Source organism: Amphibalanus amphitrite, unplaced genomic scaffold, assembly GCF_019059575.1.
Source record: "Amphibalanus amphitrite isolate SeventyFive unplaced genomic scaffold, NRLGWU_Aamphi_draft 001456F_arrow, whole genome shotgun sequence".
In the NCBI taxonomy this organism is placed as follows: Eukaryota; Metazoa; Arthropoda; class Thecostraca; order Balanomorpha; family Balanidae; genus Amphibalanus; species Amphibalanus amphitrite.
The window spans coordinates 100,053-122,874 of NW_024882949.1; the positions used below are offsets into that span (position 1 = coordinate 100,053).

Genomic DNA, 22,822 nt, shown 5'->3' on the forward strand with positions numbered 1-22,822 from the left:
TAGGATGGGCACGAGGAATGATCGAAATCAGCATAAAAATTATAAATAAGCCACACAGAGCGACCTATATCAGAGAAATTCCCCCCAAACGATCATGCTTAGAAACGCCGAAGACAAAAACCACGCTCATGACGCTGCTTATAAAACAACGCTAAACAGCTAGCATCCAAATAAAATATGTCTTTCAGGGCTGATAAAATACAACTGAATGATTTTAAACCACTGAAACTGAGTTTACAACAGTAGTTCGGTAAAATCACTGACGTTCCACGCGGTCGATCGCCCCGACACCAAAAGTCAACAATATTACCTCGGGACTGTCCGCGTGTTCGCTTGCATATGTCAGCATCTGGTGTCGCTAGAATGAAACTTCATAACCAGGCGAAAATTATTATACTTGACCTCAAAATGTAAAAAATGCTTCATTTTCCTTAAAATTGCATGTTAAATGTCATATAACCCATATTTCCACCATTCTGTCATTTTTAAAAAATCATTAAAAATATCATTCCACGGTCAATTTCCTTGTTCCACGGTCAGATTAAAGATAACTTTATGGAGATTTAGTAGATACTTAAATCAGCGTGCACTTTTTTGAGACGTGATGCACTTTTGAGTTTTAGTGGGCGAACGGCCGAAAAATTGCCTTCCGTTCTCATAAATGGGAACGCCCGTTCCCATATTTGGGAACTCCGTTCCCAAAAATGGGAACGTTCCTATATTTGGGTACTCATGACCATAGTTCCGCCTACTGATATAGGTTGGGCCTCACCAAACTTGGTCAATGGATATAGATAATGTTCTGATAACAAGGCGCACAAAATCTAGGCTGGGCCCACCATACCATATCCCAAAAGTTACAGAGCTTTGAATTACAACATGCTCCTCATAATAGCCTTGCTCATAATGAATATCACAAAATTTAAAGCTTAAGTTTAAGCTTGAGACGTCGCTTTTGAGACCGCAATCGCATACACGTTTTCGGTAGGTATAACCAATATACTTATAAACAACCCGCAGGCTTTTCTGCGGTCAAAAGAAGCAAATTTTGGATCTGTCCTATCTCTAACAAGACATCACAACGTACAGACAAAAATTACAAACAAACTAAACCGACTAAACCCATAAAACAAATACGATTACAAAGCCAGCAAGGATTGACTTTTGAGGTCCCCTTTTCTCTGATGAAGCCATTAAAGCTGATGACGTAATTTTTCATTGATTTGCTTTTTAGTTCAATTTTCTGTTAAAATCTTTTATTTTGGTAATAAAAATAAATAAATTTTGAATAAAAATATTATAATTATCATATTGTATCCTTAATTTCAAACATATTGTCTCAGTCAAGAACTTTATACGTCATACTTTGCTTCAGTAGCCGCGTTTCCAGTTTCCTTCTGTGCAAAAAAGCGTCAATTATGGCGTATCTGTTTCGAGATCCTTGATAGATTATCCCCGCGTTCGATGTCTCTCGGACGGCGAAGATTCTACGCCGTCCGGCCAATCACGTTCCACAACCGTAGCCGAGCCCCCGCTGACCTTGAATGTGGTTGGCCGGATGACGTAAAATCTTCGTCGTCCGAGAGACATCGAACGCGGGGTATGTCACGATTATGTAAACGTGATGTAAACCCCAAATGTAAACCTAGGACGTGCGAGTTGATAGCGTGTATTTTTACATAATTCGTGTCTTATTCATAAAACTACAAGCCATGGCAGATAGGAAGAAGGGCAGGCTAGAGCCCTTGCTAGAGACATTCAGAATCAGAGGTCATTGCGCCAGGCGGCAGGCCGGGGTGGGGGTCACTCGAGACTCGAGCCTCCGAGCGTAATCGTTTTTGTGTTTTCACGGCAGAATTTGAATTGTGCTAGGTCTCAGCTCAAGCTGCATAACAGCCATTCCAGTTCAAAGGTCTGTTTTGATGCAGTTTCAAGTCTGTTTTGCCCTGGCAACTCTGACATGCCAGCAGCCAGATCAAGGCTATATAAACCCTGATTTCTGCCGGTCTAAGCAGAACACCATCCACATCGGAACAGGGGTTTGGGTCAACATGGTTGTATACCTTGACCTACCGATTAGCTAGTCTTTCCTGTAGCACTCCAGAGTTGGTATGGTGTTGGACCGCCAAGCCTGGCTCTGGTGAGTTGAGCCAGACTTGGCGGAGGTTCATCATGCGAAGCCACACGATGAACCGCCCTGGTCAGCGAGCGGGCGTTTGAGGCGTTTGAGTTCTCAGTACTAACCCACAATCTTGATCTCATCTTAACACTTCATATGCTATTTACAGACACTAGTTCATCATGTCAAGATGCGGGTGAGAAGACCGTTAAGCGGAGTGAGTCTGTTAATGTCACGACTGCGGAAGGCGGCTGGAGTCATTATTGCTGTGGAAGTCGGGTGCTGTGCAGCAGGATATTGGGCTTTCAGAAAAACCAACAGAGACCAAGGTAATGCATGTTCTTATTTGATTATTTTTGTTCATTTTTTTCTTTCAAAAGGAAGCTTTCATAGAGGCTTATGACAGTTGCTTCAGTGTTCTGTCTAGTTACACTTATCAGGATAGCTGTTTTCAGCATTTGAGATTGTTCCTAAACATAGGTATGCTATTTTCAGTTATGCAATGAATGCGAATATTAATGGCAAATGCTACCTACATTTTCAGAGTTCCGTTTCTACCTGAGAAACAACTGGCCGACGGTGTTGGACGCTTACTACACGTTCTGTGGCCAACTGGGCGAGGAGTACAGGCAGATCGAACTGCGGGACATCCAGGCCTGGCGGGGACGCACCCAGTGACGAATTGGTATGGATTAAGCTGGATGATCTACTGTTAACGCCAGACCCCTTGAGACCCTAATTTTTCGCGATTACTTTTATATGCGAGAAGGAATTTCAACCAAGCTCAGGACATGGCCGTTTCAAGACAGGCCGAAACTTTTACAATTTAGATATTTTATCGCCATTTCAATATTTCAGGCACTTGTCATTGACTCGTAATGTTAAATTTCGAGCAAGATTTTCATCCGGTGTGTAGAGGCTATCACCAGTCAGTCTGTGATACGTTATGACGTCACAGCTAAGCCCCGCCTCTGTGGTCTTGGCCTGCGGCGGTTTCGGGCCGGCGCGCGGTCACTCTCGCTGTGGCGGGGAGCGGGGACGGGCGACGGGCGAGCGGTGCCGAAAGCCGGCGGAATTGTGCGTAGCGTCTTGGCTGACAGTGCCCAGAGAGCGACATGATGACTAAGGAGTCATAAATGCTCATTGCGCATTGCTTCTACAATGCGCATTGAGCATCCACCACTCAATGCGCATCCACCACTCATGTTCGCTGATATATTTTTTTTTATATAAGCTGCAAATGACGGGCAGATGGCATATAACTGACATAAGGTTAGGAAATATTCACCTGTATTTAAAGCCTATGGCGTTGCAGATAATGCGATAATGGGATGTCGGAGACGGATGTCACCAAGTAGCTGCCGATTTGTACATCGCTATGCAACTATCGAACAACGCAATAATAAGTTAATTGCCTGAGCTTCACATCATACGGCTCGCTCGTATTTCAAACAGATACCCTACATCGAAAATCGTATTTGTTAGGAATCGTTAACGTTTGTTCGAAGCATGACTGAGTAGTAGGTTGAGGAGTGATGGTCCTCTTGGTCCTATATACAAGAGTCAACAAGAGCCTAACATTTACTTGACCGTCTGCTGCAATTGACTCATAGCACGTGAAGCGTCAGCGAAATTCATAGTCCTTCACAGATGGCAGGGGTGTCGTTTGTACAGAGGTCGCTGATGGGCACGGGTCAATGCCGCAGTCGTGGGCGGAGCCTAATGTCATATGACGTAGAAAGCCTCTATCCAGGATGGAAAAACAGTTAACATTACGAGTCAATGACAAGTGCCTGAAATATTGAAATGGCGATAAAATATCTAAATTGTAAAAGTTTCGGCCTGTCTTGAAACGGCCATGTCCTGAGCTTGGTTGAAATTCCTTCACGCATTTAAAAGTAATCGCGAAAAATTAGGGTCTCAAGGGGTCTGGCGTTAACAGTAGTCTATTCATACCACATCACGTTCCGTCGGAAATCGTTATGTGATGCTGGATTATGTACATAGTGCGTTACTGCTGGTTGTATGAGCGCATGCTCTTACGTAATGCTAAGGACTTTTCTTCCTGCCCTAAATTCAAAGTTTTTAGCACTAAGTCGGAAAGAAATGTTCGATGCTAGTATGCCGGTGTCGCTACCTACATGCGATACGGTAATTTAGATGCAGAATCATCAGGCTGTCCCTAGCTTGCTGATGACCTCTAAAGTGGGGGCTCCCCAAAATCACAGGGCCCCGCCCAAGCAGAGCGGCCGGGCCGTGGAGCTGCAACGCCAAAATCGCTGAGATTCGCATTGATTAGTGTTTATTCAGTCGGCGAAATAATTGAAAAATATCATATTTGCTAACCACAGCACGATTCTAATTACACATCCGCAGTGCTCAAACTTTATTCGCGTGTGCCGGTAAACTTCCACCAGCATCGTAGAATTACTAGCGCCATTAAAAGTCGAATATTGCTCGTGGGTACGAAGTGGCGATTTTTTTTTACTGTATGTTACCTGCCGTTTCACAGATCTTACCACGATGTCTGCCGCGCTGATAAAGGGTCTGACCCACCTGGTGTTCTGGTCCGGCATGGGCTACATGTTGATGCAGGTGGTCACACCTAGTGACGACGAGATCAGAAAGGTAAGAGCGCCACACTCGACACGGATTTCATTGATTTGCCCGTACCTGCTTACCATACCAACGAATTTCGGTTGGTACCTACCGTATTACCGTGCTCGCCCTGTGCCTTTGTTTCGGAACCATCGCTGCTTTGGTAGTTGATTTCGAGCGTTTTCTTACGGTGTGTTTGTCGGCAGAAATTACCGGGCGGCCAGAACCCGGCCTCGTCCGACCCCAGCCACAACAAGCTGGTTATGGAGGCCATGAAACGGTCGGCCGGGGTCAAGGACAAGTGACCAGCGCCGCGACCAACCCCCTAGTGCAATCGAACTCGTGTGGAGAACGGTAACCGAATGAGTGGAACCGAAACCAGTGATTATGACCCACTTGATGCCGTTACCTTGCTGGGGATAGATACGGTGTTTTTGAACGTGTGAGCTGCGTTGCATTGTGTGAACGATTGTTGCGATTTGCTGTTTTGGAATAGAGTGTACCCGTATTACATGGCTTATTCTGCGCGTTTATCGCGCAAGGCATTAGCGATACCCGATGATAATTCCCTTGATAATAAGTCCGCCCCCAAAATAAACATTTTCAATGTTAGCATTGGTCTATTTAAATATGATATCACATTGGTACTACTCGCAAGTCGCAAAGCAAGCCGTATCGTCAAAATGGGTGGAGTAAAAATGCCATACCTAACACAGCCATGGGGAGATTGATGCCTCATGCTTCTAGACCATCTCTCTCGCTGCTTTCTTCCTCCCTCATCCGTGCTCCTCTCTCCCCTCTATCATCCGCTCCTCTCCCTCCTCCCCACAGAGCTCCAGTCGGCTGTTACGGCGCAGACAGCGCCACACTCGCCGCAGTCGCGCCGGACCGAGCTGCCCGCGACTGTAGGCGGCCCGCTCTGCGTCACCGCAGGCCCAGCCGGGGTCGGAGAGGCGCCGCACGCGGTGACCGGCCAGCCAGATGCCCAGTGACACGTCCTCGCCCTGGAACCTGCACATAGGGGGAAGACAGGTCAGATCGGAGTCGGGTTACACCCAGTGGCACGACCGTAATTGAATCTGCCGATGCGTGCGGCGCAGGACGTCAGGTCAGACGGGTTATATGCAGAGACAACTCTTCGCATTTATTCGAGTTATTTTGTTTTTATTTTTCAATGTTATTTTCAGACACGGAGTGACAAGGGTCGGGCCAAACGTAATAATGCATTTACTATGCATTTACTTATAATTCATTCATCTCTTTCCTATACCTCGGCTTCCCAGGCGCGTGCACACTGCACATGCCCACCCCCAGCGGTCACCGCTGTAATTTCCCCATCCACCCCTCCCCACGTCGCTGACCTGGTGAGCTCTGCTCGGTTCCGCGCCAGCCACCGGACCACATCTGCGGAGAGGAGGCTGGCCGTACCGCAGGCGAACGGCGGGTACACGGCGGCCTGGTACTCCAGCTCGGCCCACTTGCCGTACCGGTCCGCCGGCCAGTTGTACCTGAACGGACGAGTACCGGGGTACGTGATGAGAGGGGGTACCGGGTAGGGATGCAGCAACTATACTCGTACTATACCTAATGACGTACGGAGAGGTCTAATGAGACGGGGAAAAGGGTGTGTGGTCATATTTTGTGCCTGACATGACCTGGGGTAACTCTGTGGTCAGACATGTCCTTGAGTATTTCCTTGCTATAAAATCGGCGATGCATACCATGGGCGCAGCTCACTGACCTGAACTGACCCCACCAGAGCCCTTCGTCCGTGTGAGGGGGTACGTTCTCCAGTATCCGCGGTATATCCAGCAGCACATCGTCGTCACATTTGATGACCCACTGCGCCGGCGTCTCAGCGGCCCTGAAAACGCCACCAAGTAATGATTATAGGTTCAATCATAATACTAACTGATAACGCCCGCGTCGTCTTTTCCAACACTCACCTGAGCTTGGAGTTCCTCTCATCCCCACCCACCGCGGTGTGTTCTTACCAAGTGAGGAAGCTGATGAGTTTATCTGGCAGCCTTCGATAGACATCCGGGCCCGGCACCAGGAGCAGGTCGCCGTGCCGCGCGGCCTCCTCAGACAGTGACCGGGTCACGGCGTCCCCGTCCGTCCGGCGACACGTCGGGTCATCGAGGGGATCCGAGGGCGCCGGCGAGGGGTCGGCAGCGGAGGGTTCATCTGAGGGGCAGATAGGTACAGTCGGGTTAGCGGTGGGTTGACATGGGGATATTGAGATACTGAAATGTTAAGACATTGAGTGAATGTGGCGTGTTCAAAATTCGAGCAGGCGACCTATTCGAGGTTACAGCCATGAGAGATGAAACATGGCCACATGGGCACTGATCGTAAGTAGTCACTGCTCACTAAGCTATCGCTGTCTGAATGGGTTTCAGAGTGGAAGTGACGCTCGTAGCCTTCCCCGGGCCGGCGTACCGTGCACGGTGTAGACGAGCGCCACGGGCCAGCAGAGCGGCTCCAGTCCTGGCCGCACGTGCCGTCCGTCCTCTGTGATCAGCGCCGTCACCCTCAGCTCGGTCGGCTCCGGCACCTCTGTCTGCCGACACTCCATCACACCGGGCCCAGACACCACTCTCAGCCGGCCCATGAACCCAGCCGGCAGAACCAGCAGCGGCGACAGCGCGGTCTTGACGTCACTGGAGGCCGCCTCTGACGTCACTGGCGACCGGCCGACCGCCGCGGCGGCCGCCGGCTCACCGTCGGCCGTCTCCAGAGTGACGTCACCGGAGTGCAGCGGTGACGTCACGGCGCGGGCCACCACGCCGCGGAGCACTGTGAAGGCGATCCCGACGGCAGCCGGCCGTGGCACAGGGCCGGGGGTCAGACGGAGCTGCTGCTGACTGCCCACCGCTGCGGAAGAGACAGATGCGTGATGACTGATGAGCTAGATGGAGCATCACAAACATACGCACACGGAGCAGCTCGGGGAAACCAGACAAGAAGCTCCCACACGCCAGGCGCCAGCAGACGCATGAGCCCATGCAAGCGGCTGTTTCACGATTCACGAAGTCATCACTCATCATCTACGAACTGTGATAATACGGCAGGTGGTGGAACATTCAGCTCGTAAACAACACTGATAGGCGACACCCACCATTGCGAGGCGGTCTCCACGGCTCGCAAGAGTACCGGTCCAGCAGGCAGCGGTCGACAAGTGGACAGTCCGAGCCTCCCACGACGAACACCCCGCGGGCCCCGGCAGCTTCCAGCTGCGGCCACCAGGTGTCTCTGATGGCGTCGCGCTGCTGTCGCCGCCGACGGCCGGAGAGTACGCCGACGACCAGCCGCCCTCCGGGGGCAGTGTTGTGGGGGTCAGCGGGGTCATCTGTGGAGGGGGGGGGGGGGGGGTGAAGGGCGGGAACATTGGAGGGCATAGTCTTCAGATCAGTAGTGGGTGGGAAACATCAATTCAGCAAAAAATCAGAAGTAGCATATCCAGAATCATTATATGTTTATTCAATAACAACAAGACATTATGGTACAGTTACCTTGGGAATACTGAAAGAAGTATGACGCGAATACAGCTGAAACGGTAGCAATCACACAAGTAATTCCCAGTTTCTTCGAAAGCATTTTTATTCCCTGTCCCCTGAAACTGTTTCAGTTTCAACGGCATGTGCACCGCTCGGTCGCTATACTTTGAATTTAGACATTTCTCTTGTTGCCGGGCGGGTACCAAAGCAGCACGACGAATTTATGACGGTATCGGTAATCGGACCTTATCTTGCGACAGGCGAGCTACATCACAGCACAACAGGAAGTGGGCGGTACCACGTGAGTGCTGATGGCCCCGTTCTGTTGACTTTCATCAGCTGTTATGATCGCACCACATTTGTCATTACTGCGTCATTTCTGCGGCAAATATTCAGCTTCAAATATGGCACACTCGAGGAGTATTCAAGATGACGTCACGAAGAGAGCTATTTACTTTTTGGTATTTCTCTGCGCTAAAATGAATTTTAAGTAGACTACTAATGTGCAAAAAAATATAGAAATCCTTTTTGACAATTTTTTGGAACCCAGAATTGTTTATTCGACTTGAATTTCATGATTTTGATTGCGACGCACTTACGTCATATCTTCAACTGCTGCCAAATTATCTTAGCTCATGCAAATGCTTGCCATGTTTTTATCGTTTGCTTGATAACGATCGAAGTCACGTTTTGTTGCAAAACCGGTTATATTTATTAATTCCATTGTAAGACCCCGCCTTTGATGCTGATATTTGTATTATTTTCATCATCTTACAACCCTTCCAGTACAACAATTTTTTTTGTTTCATCTGCTCTCGGAACTCAACTGAACTGCCAGTGACTTGTAACGAGTGCAGTCGCAGTGCAGGCATTTCAACTTGAATTTTCCATATTTTGCAGTCTGGAGTTTCTGACTGAACCCTTTTTTAGCATCTTATCACTTGTCTGATGATTATTCAGTGTATATACCTGAACCTGTAACATTGTTGGTCTCAATTTGTTACAGATGGGCTCTGTTCGTCCTCCCTCGGTGGTGCCACTGGAGGAGAGGACGGAACAGTTTCTCACCAGTCCGGATGGCCTTCCTATCCATGACTTCAGGTAATATATGCCCTTGGGGCTTTTTTCAGCATTTTTTCGATGCACAAATATAAATACATTTTGAGTTATCTGGTTCTGGTTTAGATTTTGATTTATTGCTTCTTGCCCAGTTTTATTATATTGCCATACTTCTGTCATAAGTAGGATTGTTTCCACTTTCCATGAAGTAAAAACAAATTTGTAGTACTTGCAAACTAAAATACATTTTTAACCAAGACAAATTGCTTATAATCAGGTCTATAATGCAAAGAACATGACAAACATATGACCCTCCAGTTGCTTTGCATCTAATGTCACAGCCCCTCTCTGGCTCCCTGCCATATTCTATTCACAGGTACTGCCAGGAGTATGTGGCTCCGGCGGTCAACTATGCAGACTTGCTGGCCACCGAGCGCAGTCCAGTGGCCACTATGCTGCAGGTAATACACACACTGGAAGGTCAATCGTCTGCTGGTCTTCCCCAGCTGTCAAGCCAATCGTTGGCCTTATGTGGGTTTTATCTTGCCCAAAGTGTTTCCTGAATGGCTGACCTTTGCTGTGTCATCTTGAGACCCAGACAAAAAAAAGAACAATTTTTCCTAAGCTTTTAAGGCTCCTGTCATCTGTGATATTCTGAAAGAGCAGTGGTCTGTCCCTTTCTTATGACCCTAACTAATGACCCTGACCTCTCTTTTTCCTGACCTGTGACCCGTCACCCCACAGGTGGACCGTGACCCGACCACAGGTCGTGTGCTGACCTTCTCCGAGGTACCGATCGACGCCGCCGAGCTGGGCCGGACCGCGCACAACTCGTTCTCGTTCCGCCGGGCGCCCGGCCCGCCGGAGCAGGACGTGCGCGGGGACGTGGCCAACTTCCCGTTCTGGCCGGGAGGCAGCCTGGAGGCGCCGCCGCCACCGCCGGCCGTGGCCGAGCTGGATACCCTCCTGCCCGACGGTGGGTCTCGGGGAGAGGGGAGGGGAGGGGAGGTAGGGCCATCCGAGCTGGATACCCTCCTGCCCGACGGTGGGTCTTTGGGAGTCGGGAAATGCAGGGGACACCAAAGCTTAAGTGTATTTTCCAGATAATCTATCCCACACAGTTACAGCAGAGCGAGTGACGGGCTCAGAGGCATGCTCAACCGCGCACGAACCATCATAGTTAAACCGTAACTTTTCAGTCCGACTCTGACTCGTTTCCCTCCGTTCCCTGCAGAGTACCTGACCACGGCGCCGGGTCTCTCTGAGGGCCTCTCTTTGCCCTCGCTGACCGACCAGCTCGACTCCGCCCCGGCCGCCGCTCCGGTCTCCTCCGGGCCGGAGCCGGAGCCGGCGGAGCTCGGCTACGACTGGGTCTGGCAGCGCCCGGAGGGGGAGCAGCCGGTGGCAGAGACGGCAGAGTGGGACCGGGAGGCGGCGGCGGCGGCGGACCGGGCGGACGGGGAGCAGCAGGCCGCAGAGCTGGAGGCCGCGCTCAAGGTGACCGGCCGAGGAGAGGAGGGGACAGGTGTTGTTGGGGAAAGGGTCATGGAGGTACGGGGAAGGAAAGTTGGGGAAGTTACCGTTAGAGTACATTGCTAGAACTATATGCTGAGTTGCTTAGATGAACCCGGATCATAAATCGAAAGTATGGTGTTCAGCTTCCACTTTTATGGCGTTGTCACGATATTTTTTTCTGCTTTCAGTTTTTAGTCAGCTGGCTCTTCAGGGAGTGTCGATGCGTCGTGACCGTTCTTCTAATGAACCCGCTTCTGGTGTGTATCCACTCTAACTCCCCCTCCCTCTCCCAGCCGGAGCCGGCGCTGGTGCTCTCCACGGCCGCCGCGTCGGACGCCCGCGCCCGCTCGGGCCGCGCGCTGCGCTCCTCTCAGTGGGCAGAGGAGGTGGACATCAGCCGTCCTGTGGAGGACTTCCACCGGCAGGTGCCCAACATGGCGCACCGCTACCCCTACGAGCTGGACACCTTCCAGAAACTGGTCAGTAGCCAAGGGATGGAACGGGGGTAAATAAACCTATCAGTAGCGAATGACAGGAACGGAGAATGATACGCGATAGAAACAAGTGATGTGCTAAGATAAGACAGGATGCGAGATGATAAGATGGTGCGATAAGGTTGCGTATGTACATTTACGCTAAAGGTTGCAGAAAGGTATGGATGATGTCCACATAATTAATTAGTGTCTAGGCTACAAAGTTCAGTCGCACGGTCCAATGTAACCCATCCACTGTCTGCCCCTACACAGGCCATTCTACACATGGAGCGTGGCGAGAGTGTATTTGTTGCCGCGCACACGTCCGCTGGAAAGACGGCGGTGGCAGAGTACGCCATTGCCCTCTCACAGAGGAACGGCACAAAGTGAGTGGACGGGAGAGGGGACGCTGTCGGGACGGTCGCCAGCTGGTGGATGGGAATCGGTTGGTGTCGTCGACTTCAAAGCTTGGATGCTATAAGTGATGTACATTTACTCTTCATGTGCATCTTGGAATAGACATGCACACTGCACAGTGTATGATTGTTACCGTATTTATAAAAGGCGTTGAATGATTAGCGCCACATTCACTAATCGAGTTCGTATAATTTGTCGGTAAGTTTGAAATGTGTATTATTTCCCTTTCCAGAGCCGTTTACACATCTCCCATCAAGGCGCTATCGAACCAGAAGTTCCGCGACTTCAAGAACAGCTTCACTGACGTGGGCCTCCTAACGGGCGACATTCAGATCAACAAGGAGGCCTCCTGCCTGATCTGCACCACTGAGATCCTCCGCTCGATGTTGTATAACGGCAGCGACCTGATCCGTGACCTCGAGTGGGTCATCTTCGACGAGGTGCACTACATCAACGACCCGGAGGTAGGCGCTCGGTGGTCAGACTAGGCGCAGCTATGGAAGTGTGGAGGTCGGGACTCAGGTGCGATGTATCACACATGATAATCATGCATTAAATGCAGATATTTTGACCTTAAACATTATCCTAACACATAAAAGTCGGAAGAATTGCTTTATTCAAATGTAGTGTACTTACGAATTCCATGCTAATTTCCCGCCATTTTTTACGTAAAACGTACACCATCAAACAATCTGACCGTGCTTATTCGGACCCTCCAGCGCGGTGTTGTATCGGAGGAGTCGCTGATCCTGCTCCCGGAGACGGTCGGTAATCACTCGTTCTGTGTTTGTCTCTCTGCCTCCAGCGTGGTGTGGTGTGGGAGGAGTCTCTGATCCTGCTCCCGGAGACGGTCGGTAATCACTCGTTCTGTGTTTGTCTCTCTGCCTCCAGCGTGGTGTGGTGTGGGAGGAGTCTCTGATCCTGCTCCCGGAGACGGTCGGTAATCACTCGTTCCGTGTTTTTGTTTATCTCTCTCTGCCTCTAGCGCGGCGTTGTGTGGGAGGAGTCTCTGATCCTGCTCCCGGAGACGGTCGTTAATCACTCGGTCCCGTGTTATTGTCTCTCCAGCGCGGCGTTGTGTGGGAGGAGTCGCCGATCCTGCTCCCGGAGACGGTCGGTAACCACTCGTTCTGTGTTTGTCTCTCTGCCTCCAGCGCGGTGTGGTGTGGGAGGAGTCGCTGATCCTGCTCCCGAAGACGGTCGGTAATCACTCGTTCCGTGCTTCTCTCTCTCCCTGCAGCGCGGTGTGGTATGGGAGGAGTCGCTGATCCTGCTCCCGGAGACGGTCGGTAATTATTCGTCCTGTGTTTGTTATTGTTTTCAGCGCGGTGTGGTATGGGAGGAGTCGCTGATCCTGCTCCCGGAGACGGTTGGTATCGTCCTGCTCTCGGCCACCGTCCCCAACACACTAGAGTTCGCCGACTGGATTGGGTCCATCAAGGTAAGTAAAAAGTTGCATTCATCGCATATGTCTTAGTTGCCTGTTGTGCCGATCTCTTTGTAATGATAGGGCCAGACGCCCTAGCGTGATCGATTTTTGAAATGTTTTTCTTACTCGGTGGCATTTAGAAAATGATGCAAAAGTGTATCAGCTTTGTTGACACCCCACTCCCGCTCCCGTTTCTGCAGAAGCGGAAGGTGCGCGTTATCAGCACGCTGAAGCGTCCGGTGCCGCTGGAACACTTCCTGTACACGGGGCAGGGCGGCAAGTCGCGAGACGACCGCTTCCTGGTGCTCGACTCGCGGGGACAGTTCTCCCGGCCCGGGTGAGGCGGGCAGGCTCTGTGAGATGGTTACTGAGACGCTGGCGGTCGGATGCGTGAAATATGGCCGCTATGCGGCCGACCCTTTTCAGTCAGGTTCAGCATCACCAAACCATTACCATTATTCTTATCACATGAGCATATTTTTATAGCACGGTAGGCATCGCAATTCTACAAAGTGTCTGAAGGATGTACAAATAATGCTAACGACCTAATTACTAATCCCTCACGTTTCCAGCTACATCAAGGCAGTGGACGCCAAGGCCAAGGCCTCCTCCAAGTCGGGCGGCGGCGGCGGCGCGGGCCGGGGCGGCCGCGGCGGCGGGCGGGGCGGCCACGGCGGCGGCTCCGGCGTCACCCCCCAGCAGGAGCGGAACACCTGGGTGGGCCTGGTGGACCACCTGCGGCGCGCCGATCTCCTGCCCGTCGTGGCGTTCACCTTCTCCCGGGCGCGCTGCGACGCCAACGCCGCCTCGCTGACCTCTCTGCAGCTGACCTCGGAGCGCGAGAAGGGCGAGATCAGGATGTTCTTCAGCCGGTGCGCCCAGCGGCTGGCGGCTGCCGACCAGAAACTGCCGCAGGTGAGAGACGGGACGGCGGTTCAGTCAGGGTGGGGACATGAGTCTGGTCGAGGAAGGCCAATCATTGTTTGATTGCCTGTGTACCAGTACATACCTGCAAGGCTTCTTTTTGCAGATAATTCTTTTTGCAGTCACTGCAGATGTTACCCTCTTGCAGTTGTTTAGTTATGCACGCGACCCTTTTATACATCGATCGGGGTGATTGTTTTTAGAACGGTTTGGACAATCACAACCCTCGTTCATGCGGACCATATCATTCTGAATTGGCATTGTCACGTTTAAGGCAAACAGTTTATCATTGCTTCCATTTCCAGTTCTACGAGATGCACGGGTGGAGAATTGTGCTGGACTGGGGGTGCTCGAGCTCTCCCAATTCCACGCCGGCCACGCCGGCTTGGCTTTGGAGCCGCGGCCGGGCGGCGCGGGTCAAGGTCACCGCTAGGCGGCGGCGGATTTGCCGCGCCCGAGCACCCCCAGCTGGTCACAATTCTCCACCTATGACGAGATGTAGCTATAAAGGAAGGAGTCAGACTCGCATTGCTGCTTCCTAACCCACCCCGTAACCAATGCCCGCTCCCCGCCGCCCCCCGCAGGTGACCCAGATGGCGGAGCTGCTGACCCGCGGCGTGGGTGTCCACCACAGCGGCATCCTGCCCATCCTGAAGGAGGTCATCGAGATGCTCTTCCAGCGAGGACTGGTCAAGGTGAGGAGAGGGACAACGACGGGAGGCGGGGAGAGGGTGGACGGCTTATGGGGCTGGTGGGTGGAGAAGCTGGTTAGTGCATAACACTAACTTAGTGGCATATATTTATTGCCGATGTGGAAAGCTCGAAGGTCACGATGCTTCTACGAGTGCGTCTTGATTCGCAATTCGCATACGACCCTGCAATGCAAAGGCGATCCAATTCAAACGATTCAAACAAATCAGCCGTGCACTTTTCATATAAATCACTTGAGATGTTTAGCTTAATGCTGCCATAGTTTCTTTAGCCAACCTGCCTATGTTTATTATGCCGAAGATGTCTCTGCAAACCGGTAGTACTCTAATCCCCGGCAGAACGCCAGCTCGGCCGGCGGCCGTCGGTGACAGCTGTGACAAATTACAGGCCCGCTGTCAGACTCGGGCCGGCTGGCTCGGCTGTGCTAACGGTGACGTGGGCGGCGGTGACCTCAGCGAATTAGTGACGTCATCAAAACGTGACGTCACCAGCTCGGTATCGAGTTTCACTGCAGTCGCCGTCTCTGGTTACGTTTTTGACGTTGTTGAGGGGGTATAGGTCAGTGGTAGAGCATTCGACTGCAGATCGAGAGGTCCCCGGTTCAAATCCGGGTGCCCCCTGGTTGCCGCGATCCGGCGCCGGTTTTATGGGCTGCTGCGTGGGGTTCGAAGCCGAAACCGATCCTACGTCATGTCCTTGATGATTGTGATGTCGCTGAGCAAGTTGCGGTCTGATAGTGATTGATTGCGTTCAGCGGCGGGATGAGGAGACAAATCCCGTGGTGACGATTTTCAGCAGCCATACAAGCCTCGCCGGATGGTGAAGACAGGGCAGTTTAGTCAGTTCCCATTAGCTCCGTCGGAAAGGCTGAGCTGACTGACGTCTGCAGGCTGACAACCACTACCTCGATCATGTGTGTCCTCTGCGGTAATAGGTCGTGTTTGCAATCATAACACAATCATTAGGTCATGTATCAGTTGACAGTATTATTTCAGCTCGTGATGACTGTTGACTGAGTAACCGTCGTCATATTTCAGTATCTCAGTATCCGTCTAATTACCCGGCGTCCCGCCACCGACACTGACGTCTTCTTCTTCCGCAGCTGCTGTTCGCCACGGAGACGTTCGCCATGGGCGTCAACATGCCGGCGCGGACGGTGGTGTTTGACTCGATACGAAAACACGACGGCAGGAGCTTCAGGACACTGCTGCCCGGTGGGTGCGCGGGACGGGAGGGGAGGGGAGAACGTTGTAGGGTGGAGGGAGAGATGATGAATTAGGAGAGACTGGGTCTAGGAAAATTAATCAATGCTGCCTTAGTTTGACTCGCGATACTTAACAGTTAAATGAAACGAGAGGATGAATTAAACATACGCTGTGTTGTTAGTACGCTTTTCTGTAGCATTGAAACTTATAGGCCATAAGACTAGTCCATGCAGAAAAAGCAATAAGTAGTCAAATGCTGTTGAACTTATGTCTGCTAAACGGTATGTCATAGCCGACCGACGCAGCCGGTAAGTAATTTATGCCGTGTCTAAACTGTGCCATATATCACGGCGTTATGTCACCGTCACCTGACTGCTCTGTGTCGCGTTCACAGGCGAGTATATCCAGATGGCGGGTCGGGCGGGCCGGCGCGGCCTGGACCCCACCGGGACGGTGATCGTGCTATGTAAACACGAGGTGCCCGAGGAGTCCGAGCTGCACAACATGATGCTCGGTAGGTGGATCGTTTACGCTACTGGTGGAGACACGGCCTAGTGCCAGGTGCAAGGGGTTGTTGTGTTATTGAAACTGTGGACTTAAGTGGGAAATTGACGGATTGATAGAACGTGACTAATTAAATTATAGCGATTTGTCATGGGTCCGTCCTAAGTAAATTCTGGTCGAAGCGATAGCTTGTATTTCAAAAATAGCTCGAAGTCACGCACATATGATTTCCCATCGTCTCCCTCTCCTTCCATCATCATCATCAGCATTATATGAATCATTCATATCCTCATCTCGGGCTTGAGTTTGACGTATGTTACTTCACTATCAATGTCTGCTCAGCTGTCAGTTGCTCTAACTGACTGCTGTACTGACAGCTAATACTGTCTTTCTGCGCAGGCCGTCCAACGAAGCTGGTGTCGCAGTTCCACCTGACATACAGCATGATCCTGAACCTGCTGCGCATCCAGCAGCTGCGCATCCAGGACATCATGAAGAGCAGCTTCGCCGAGACCGGCACCCAGAAGAACAGGGCCGAAAACGAGAGGCGACTGGCCAGGTGGGTCAAGGGAGGCTCTTGGAAGGCTCACAGCGAATGCTTAGGCTTGTGATCTAACAATTACATAGGTCTGACACTATATTGCGTCAAGTTTAGAATTGGGCCTATCAAAGAAACTCGACTTCATTGTCGGGTTTCTTTTTAGTTAGATTTGACGTTTGAAAAGGTTATGTTTCATATATGGCGTCTCCTAGCTGTATACATTAGTATCGTGCGCAGTCCCCTGACGGAAACATGTATGCTCAGTTTACAGGAGCAGTCGGAGAAGCAGAAGCCGGCCATTGACAAGTCGTGTCGGGACATTGAGGACTTTGTCACACTGTGCCGGGACTACCTGCAGATGAGAGACAGCGTCAGGGTAAGTATTATTGTCTGCAGTGGGGAGTTGTCACGCTGTGTCGGGACTAACTACCTGCAGATTAGGGACAGTGTCAGGGTAAGACGTCCAACAGGTCTATAATCGACGCGTTGTGTCAGGGGGCGAACCAATCTTGCGCCGTAAGTGAGCTCCTGAGTGAGAGTTCAACTAGCGCCCGGGAATGTGCGTGCATCACCCAGCCTGCCCGTTAATATATCGCCGTGTCATAACCAGGGCTGCGGAGTCGGAGTCGGAGTCGGAGTCGGAGTCGGTCGGAGTCGACAGTTGTGACCGGAGTCGGAGTCGGAGTCGGAGTCGATTTTAGAAACCCGAGCCGGAGTCGGAGTCGGAGTCACCGAAAATCTGTCGACTCCGCAGCCCTGCTAGGTCTGCGGAGTCGGAGTCGGGAGTTGGAGTCGGTCGGAGTCGACAATTCTGCCCGGAGTCGGAGTCGGAGTCGGAGCTGGTTTTTGAAAGCCGGAATCGGAGTCGGAGTCGGAGTCGCCGAAAATCCATCGACTCCGCAGCCCTGGACTCATAACTCTTACCTCGTATCGAATAGACGTAAGGTGATAGTATTATCCGCTCCGCCGCGCACATTTCGCTCGCCTGACGTGTGTTCCCCGTCTGTCCATCTCCAGGAGCGTCTGTACGCGTCCAACGCCGGCGTCAAGGCGCCGTGTATTGCACCCTCCCCGGCCCTGACGTGTGTTCCCGGTCCACCCCCAGGAGCGTCTGTATGCGTCGAACGCGGGCGTCAAGGCGCTGGAGAATGCCGGTCAGATCGTCACCTTCTCCACCGAGCGGCTCTCACGGCGACTCGGCGTCATACTGCAGGTTAGTAAACGAACCGAGTCGCATCCCGTCTACAGGGGTGTGCACTAGAATCCGGAAAAACTTAAACTTGGTGTATCATATAAACTTTTTTAAATATATCACTCTTCTTTTCCTCATAGGTTTGTGACTTGAGTCGCCTTCGATCGGAAACAAAATAAGTAGAAATGTCCTCTGAGTTAGAGCGCCGCACCGCAATTTTTGTGGCCCTCCGTTGCGGCCGCGCGCCCAAGGAAATTTTGGACTTATTTTAGTTCCCGAAATTGACCGTGTACGACTTTGCGAAGCTGCTCAAAGAGTCTGAAGAGACGATGAGTGAGTCTCTGACTCCCAAGAGGAAGGAGCAGGGCCGATTCGAGGTTCGGAAGCGGAATAAGGACTTCTTGGAGCAGCCCGAGGCCATTATTGGAGAAGGTCCGAGCCTGCCCATGCAGAAGGTGACCTCGAGGCTCAATCTGCGCAGGGCAACAGTTCTTCGTGCGATTCACGAGGATCTCCGATATCATGAGCTACGTTCTCGAGGTGAGGCAGATGCTCTCAGAAGTCATAAAGACCAGGAAACTCGGAGATGTGAGCTGCTCATCACTTCTTTGAAGCACAGAGCTGCCGGCCGGATCCGCTTCTTTCTCTGCGAGAAGATCTTCCGTGTCCGGTCGACCACTAGCTGTGGGGCGTCCTTGAGAGAGAGTCCAACAAAGGTACTCACAACACTTTCGACTCCCTGAGGACCGCCATTATCCAGGCCGTGACCAACTTAACCCAGGAGCAGGTCACCAACGCCTGCGGCAGGTTCCGGCGTCCTGTGGAGGCTGAGATTGGAGCTGGAGGGGGTTAAGTCGAACGATAGTGCAGAGGAGGGATCAGTCTTCGCTATAAAAGTAAAAATTTTGAAGTGAAGCCTTGCGATACCAAATAAACCCTTCAGTTCTTTCCCTAAGTTTTTTTCCGGATTCTAGCGCACACCCCTGTAAATATTGCTATTTATTCATTTATTTTCGTTCAAGATCCGTACAGCTTCAGCTAGATGCATATATCACCCGCTCCTCGGTTATACTGACGAACGTTATGTTTTCTGTTCCGCCGCCATTGTTTCTCTTCCGAACCAATAAGCCATGTCCAAATGTACTAATCGCCCCATGAATTCGATCTGAGACGCCTGGGCCATGTTTCCTTGATCTAAGATGAAGTGATTGACGCCATGTCTCCAACCCCGTGCCGTTTTCAGGTGCACCGCGGCGGCTCTGGCTCTCTAGGCGGCGGCTCCGGTACCGTCCAGTTCACCGTGCTCGCCTGTGACGACGACGTCCGGCCGGAGGGCACCTCTCCACTGGCCTGGAGGATGCGGCAGGCCGTCAACGAGGCGGTGTACGAGCCGAGCGGGCCGGCCTCGTACGGCCTGCACACCATACAGCGGGCGCAGGTCGACCTCATCATGGCCAGGGGCGTCAAAGGTAACTAATGTGATGTGTGATTTCAGGGTGATTTAGAGGATAGCTGTTGGTGGGAGTAGCATAAACGGAGAAAGATGTGTAAGGCTACATATGGTAATGCGTCGTACATGGGTTCTTAATGTCCTTACAGGTGTCAGTTGCAAATGTCGTCATTTTTAAATAGACTACCGCGTGGATGAAAATACTAGTGCCGAAAAAATACCAATACAGCTGCCGAAGCTCAGCGATGTAAGCACTAAGTGCAGCCTCAGAGTTCGGTTGTATTCTTTGATCTTGTCTTGTCGTCCTGGCCTGATGACAGTACTCACGGAAACAATCAGAAAGTGACCAACTCTGGTGTTGTGAGTGTGACCTCACCCCGTCCCTTTCTTCGCCTGCAGTGGAGGCAGTGAAGGTGGTGGATGACGTCAAGAAGCGGCAGCTGGCGCGGTTCGCCGACAACCCGCCGTCTCCGTCCTGCGCGCTGGCCATCCGGGAGCTGGTGGCGGCGGCCGGCGGCCCGGCGCGGCAGCTGCACAACAACCAGCTGGAGCTGGCGGACGACCTGATCAGTCTGGAGCGGCTCCGGGCGCGCCTACTGGAGATGGAGTGTCTGCTCAGTCCCAGCTTCCACGACACGGTGAGGGAATATGGGGTGTGTATGGTCAGACAGAGCTTCCGCGACACGGTGAGGGAATATGGAGTGTATGGTCAGACAGAGCTTCCGCGACACGGTGAGGGAATAGAGGGTGTCAGCTCAGACAGGTTTAGCGATGCAGTGAGAGCTGACTCTGAGTATGTACGAAAAGACGGGCCTTCTGCGAATAAGGTGAGAGGGTGGTGGGATCAGACAGGTTTAACGGATTATGGTGAGAGTTGAGCCAATTAAAAGAACAATAAACAATGACCTGCAATGACGTGCAATGATAGGTGCATCGCCATCTCAACAGCAATTTCTGCGGGGCTGGGCCGAACCAGGGCATTTAGTTAGTTTGAGCAAGGCTTCAAGGGCTGGTTGAGTTTGAGTTTCATCGCCTAAAAAGCTTCTCGAGTTGTCTACTGTCTAGTCTGCAGACGGTCTTCACTGTCGATTAATTTAACACTAGCTTCGTAGACTCGTGCCTGTTCCCGTTTACTACGCTGTCACCTGCTCGTCCCCTGCACCCACCCTCACTCTGCTCTCCGTCCCCGTCCCGCAGTTGGAGGCGGTGTGCCGGCACCGGCTGCTGTTGGATCAGCTGAACGACATCAAGTTCCAGCTGTCGGACGAGTCCCTCTCCCTGCTGCCCGAGTACTGCCTCAGAGTGGACGTCCTCAAACGGCTCGGCTATGTCGACAGCGACAACGTCGGTTAGTGAACACCGCCGGCTTTTAGTTGGGATATTTTCGGACTGTGATCTGGAAATAACTTAAGTGTTTATTAAAATCTAAAAGCATCACTTATTTAGTCAGTGTGCTAATGATTCTTATCATTGGAATGCTTCGGCAGCGATCAGTCTTGAAGTCTCATGGCCGGTGGCCCCAGTCTTATACACGTCCTCTCGACCTAACTCTGTTTTAGTAATTTGCAGTGATATTCGATCGTTCAGAGTGAAGGGGCTCAACAAACCCTGGCCAATTCCCAGTGAACTAACTGAGTGCCCTCTGGCAGTGAAGTGACCTCCGTGACCCCCGCCCGTTGCGCAGTGAAGCTGAAAGGCCGCGTGGGCTGTCAGATGGGCTACCGGGAGATGCTGGTCACCGAGCTCGTGTTCCACGACGTGCTCACGGGCCGAGAGCCGGCCGAGATCGCCGCCCTCCTCTCGGCGCTCGTGTTCGAACAGAAACGCTGCAGCGAGCCCAACCTTACGCCCGTGCTGGAGAAGGTACTTGTGCGTGGCGGCTGATGAAGAAATGTGGGACGGATCGTGGTGGACATGCTTGATTATTGGCAGTGATGTTTTTTTTTTTGTATTTAGGTGGCCGTATCAATTTATGTTGTTCGACAACAATCGCTCCGATATGAATTTGTAACGTTCATTGTCGCGTGAGCCAACAAACAATACCTTGACTAGTCTACTGTCCTATTCAATTCACGTTTCTATTAGGTTGGGACGTTTGCAATGCAAGAGTGAGTGTAGCCATCACGATCATTTCTACATGGTGATCGAAACATTTGGCATAGGTCTAAACGTTTGTTGCTCCTAACGCTATCCTGCCACCATTTCGCAGGGAAAGCTGGAGCTGACGGAGATCGCTGCTCAGATTGACGCGTGTCAGCACGAGTGTGGCCTGAACGACGCCGAAAAACACGAGGAGATGCTCAACTTCGGCCTGGTCGAGGTCGTCTACGAGTGGTCCAGGGGCATGGTAAGTCGCAGAGACTTCCTAATGGGCGGGGGGGGGGGGGAGAGGGGACAGGTCCCGGGGAGTGCGATTATGTCGGGCTACGAGTTCTGAGTACCTACGTGAATGTCTCTTCGACGTCGGCTTGAGACGTCAAGAGGAGACATTGCATTGGATTGAGTTGGTGGAATGAAACAGCTCAAAGTTTTTTTTTCGGTGCCCGCATCTTTCTGTTTATTCTATTAAATCAACTATTTTTTGCTCCATGCATCAATCAGCCACTCAATCGCGTCAGCCATGGCCGGTCACAGACGTGTGAAAAACTTGTCGATCTATCCGCGCAAGCCGCCACGCTCCCATACTCAGCGTATTCGCGGTTCACCTCTCCCTCTTTCCTGACGCTCGTTCTCCCCGTAGACGTTCAGCGCCATCATGCAGCTGACGGACGTACAGGAGGGAATCATCGTGCGCTGCATCCAGAGGCTCGATGAGACGCTCCGTGACGTCAAAAACGCAGCGAGAACCATCGGAAACCCCACGCTCTACGAGAAGGCCGGCGAGGCGAGCACCTCCATCAAAAGGGACATTGTGTTTGCGGCCAGCCTCTACACGCAGACGTGATAAGAGGCAGGGGTGGGGTTAGGAATATCCCAGCTGCTGCTGTGGGCGAGACTGCCAGCGCCGCTTTGGCTGTGTTTTCTCGATAATACTGTGTTGTGTTTGTGGTTAACGGTTAATCATGCGTACCGATCTGTGTGATGTGTTGTTTCTGGTATACCTCGTGCTGGCCACATTACCAGTTGCTACATTGACTGTTGAGTTCAGTATCTACATTTTGGGAGGACCGTGCTGTGCCGCAGGA

The 22,822-nt window shown here is 51.8% G+C and overlaps 2 protein-coding genes, 1 long non-coding RNA gene and 1 other non-coding gene across 8 annotated transcripts; 3 read left to right on the plus strand and 1 right to left on the minus strand.

The window, feature by feature from the left end:
• The first annotated feature begins 1,636 nt into the window (after window positions 1-1,636).
• Window positions 1,637-5,329, plus strand: LOC122373180. Of its 5 annotated transcripts, none has more exons than XR_006254995.1 (5): window positions 1,637-1,658; window positions 2,289-2,448; window positions 2,664-2,804; window positions 4,632-4,747; window positions 4,924-5,329. It is a non-coding gene; the product is annotated as an uncharacterized LOC122373180 (long non-coding RNA). The 5 variants fall into 5 exon arrangements; XR_006254997.1 differs by having other exon boundaries at window positions 1,641-1,669; XR_006254994.1 differs by lacking the exon at window positions 1,637-1,658 and adding an exon at window positions 1,721-1,912.
• Window positions 5,330-5,356: 27 nt separating this feature from the next.
• On the minus strand, window positions 5,357-8,480 carry LOC122373181 (UDP-GalNAc:beta-1,3-N-acetylgalactosaminyltransferase 2-like). Its single transcript, XM_043351015.1, has 7 exons — window positions 8,233-8,480; window positions 7,839-8,069; window positions 7,160-7,594; window positions 6,712-6,904; window positions 6,459-6,581; window positions 6,079-6,225; window positions 5,357-5,728 (listed from the first exon to the last, which is right to left on the minus strand). The coding sequence occupies exons 1-7, from the start codon at window positions 8,315-8,317 to the stop codon at window positions 5,494-5,496; spliced, it is 1,449 nt and encodes a 482-aa protein (XP_043206950.1). The 5' UTR covers window positions 8,318-8,480; the 3' UTR covers window positions 5,357-5,493.
• A 781-nt stretch (window positions 8,481-9,261) lies between these two features.
• On the plus strand, window positions 9,262-22,731 carry LOC122373190 (helicase SKI2W-like). Its single transcript, XM_043351030.1, has 22 exons — window positions 9,262-9,318; window positions 9,653-9,737; window positions 10,021-10,252; window positions 10,511-10,773; window positions 11,085-11,270; window positions 11,538-11,650; window positions 11,914-12,145; window positions 13,006-13,122; window positions 13,311-13,447; window positions 13,683-14,025; window positions 14,619-14,729; window positions 15,848-15,959; window positions 16,345-16,464; window positions 16,854-17,013; window positions 17,260-17,371; window positions 18,101-18,208; window positions 19,431-19,656; window positions 20,037-20,275; window positions 20,835-20,985; window positions 21,322-21,500; window positions 21,847-21,984; window positions 22,378-22,731. The coding sequence occupies exons 2-22, from the start codon at window positions 9,729-9,731 to the stop codon at window positions 22,579-22,581; spliced, it is 3,492 nt and encodes a 1,163-aa protein (XP_043206965.1). The 5' UTR covers window positions 9,262-9,318; window positions 9,653-9,728; the 3' UTR covers window positions 22,582-22,731.
• On the plus strand, window positions 15,294-15,365 carry Trnac-gca. Its single transcript has one exon. It is a non-coding gene; the product is annotated as a tRNA-Cys (tRNA).
• Window positions 22,732-22,822: the final 91 nt, after the last annotated feature.

Excerpts from the sequence above, each read along its gene's own strand:
- LOC122373181 (XM_043351015.1), bottom strand. The coding sequence starts at position 8,317 with ATGCTTTCGAAGAAACTGGGAATTACTTGTGTGATTGCTACCGTTTCA. Across the intron at positions 7,595-7,838 it reads GTGGAGACCGCCTCGCAATG|CGGTGGGCAGTCAGCAGCAG; the intron begins GTGGGTGTCGCC and ends TCTCTTCCGCAG. Across the intron at positions 6,905-7,159 it reads GCTCGTCTACACCGTGCACG|ATGAACCCTCCGCTGCCGAC; the intron begins GTACGCCGGCCC and ends TCTGCCCCTCAG.
- LOC122373190 (XM_043351030.1), top strand. Across the intron at positions 10,253-10,510 it reads GGATACCCTCCTGCCCGACG|AGTACCTGACCACGGCGCCG; the intron begins GTGGGTCTCGGG and ends CGTTCCCTGCAG. Across the intron at positions 13,448-13,682 it reads GGACAGTTCTCCCGGCCCGG|CTACATCAAGGCAGTGGACG; the intron begins GTGAGGCGGGCA and ends TCACGTTTCCAG.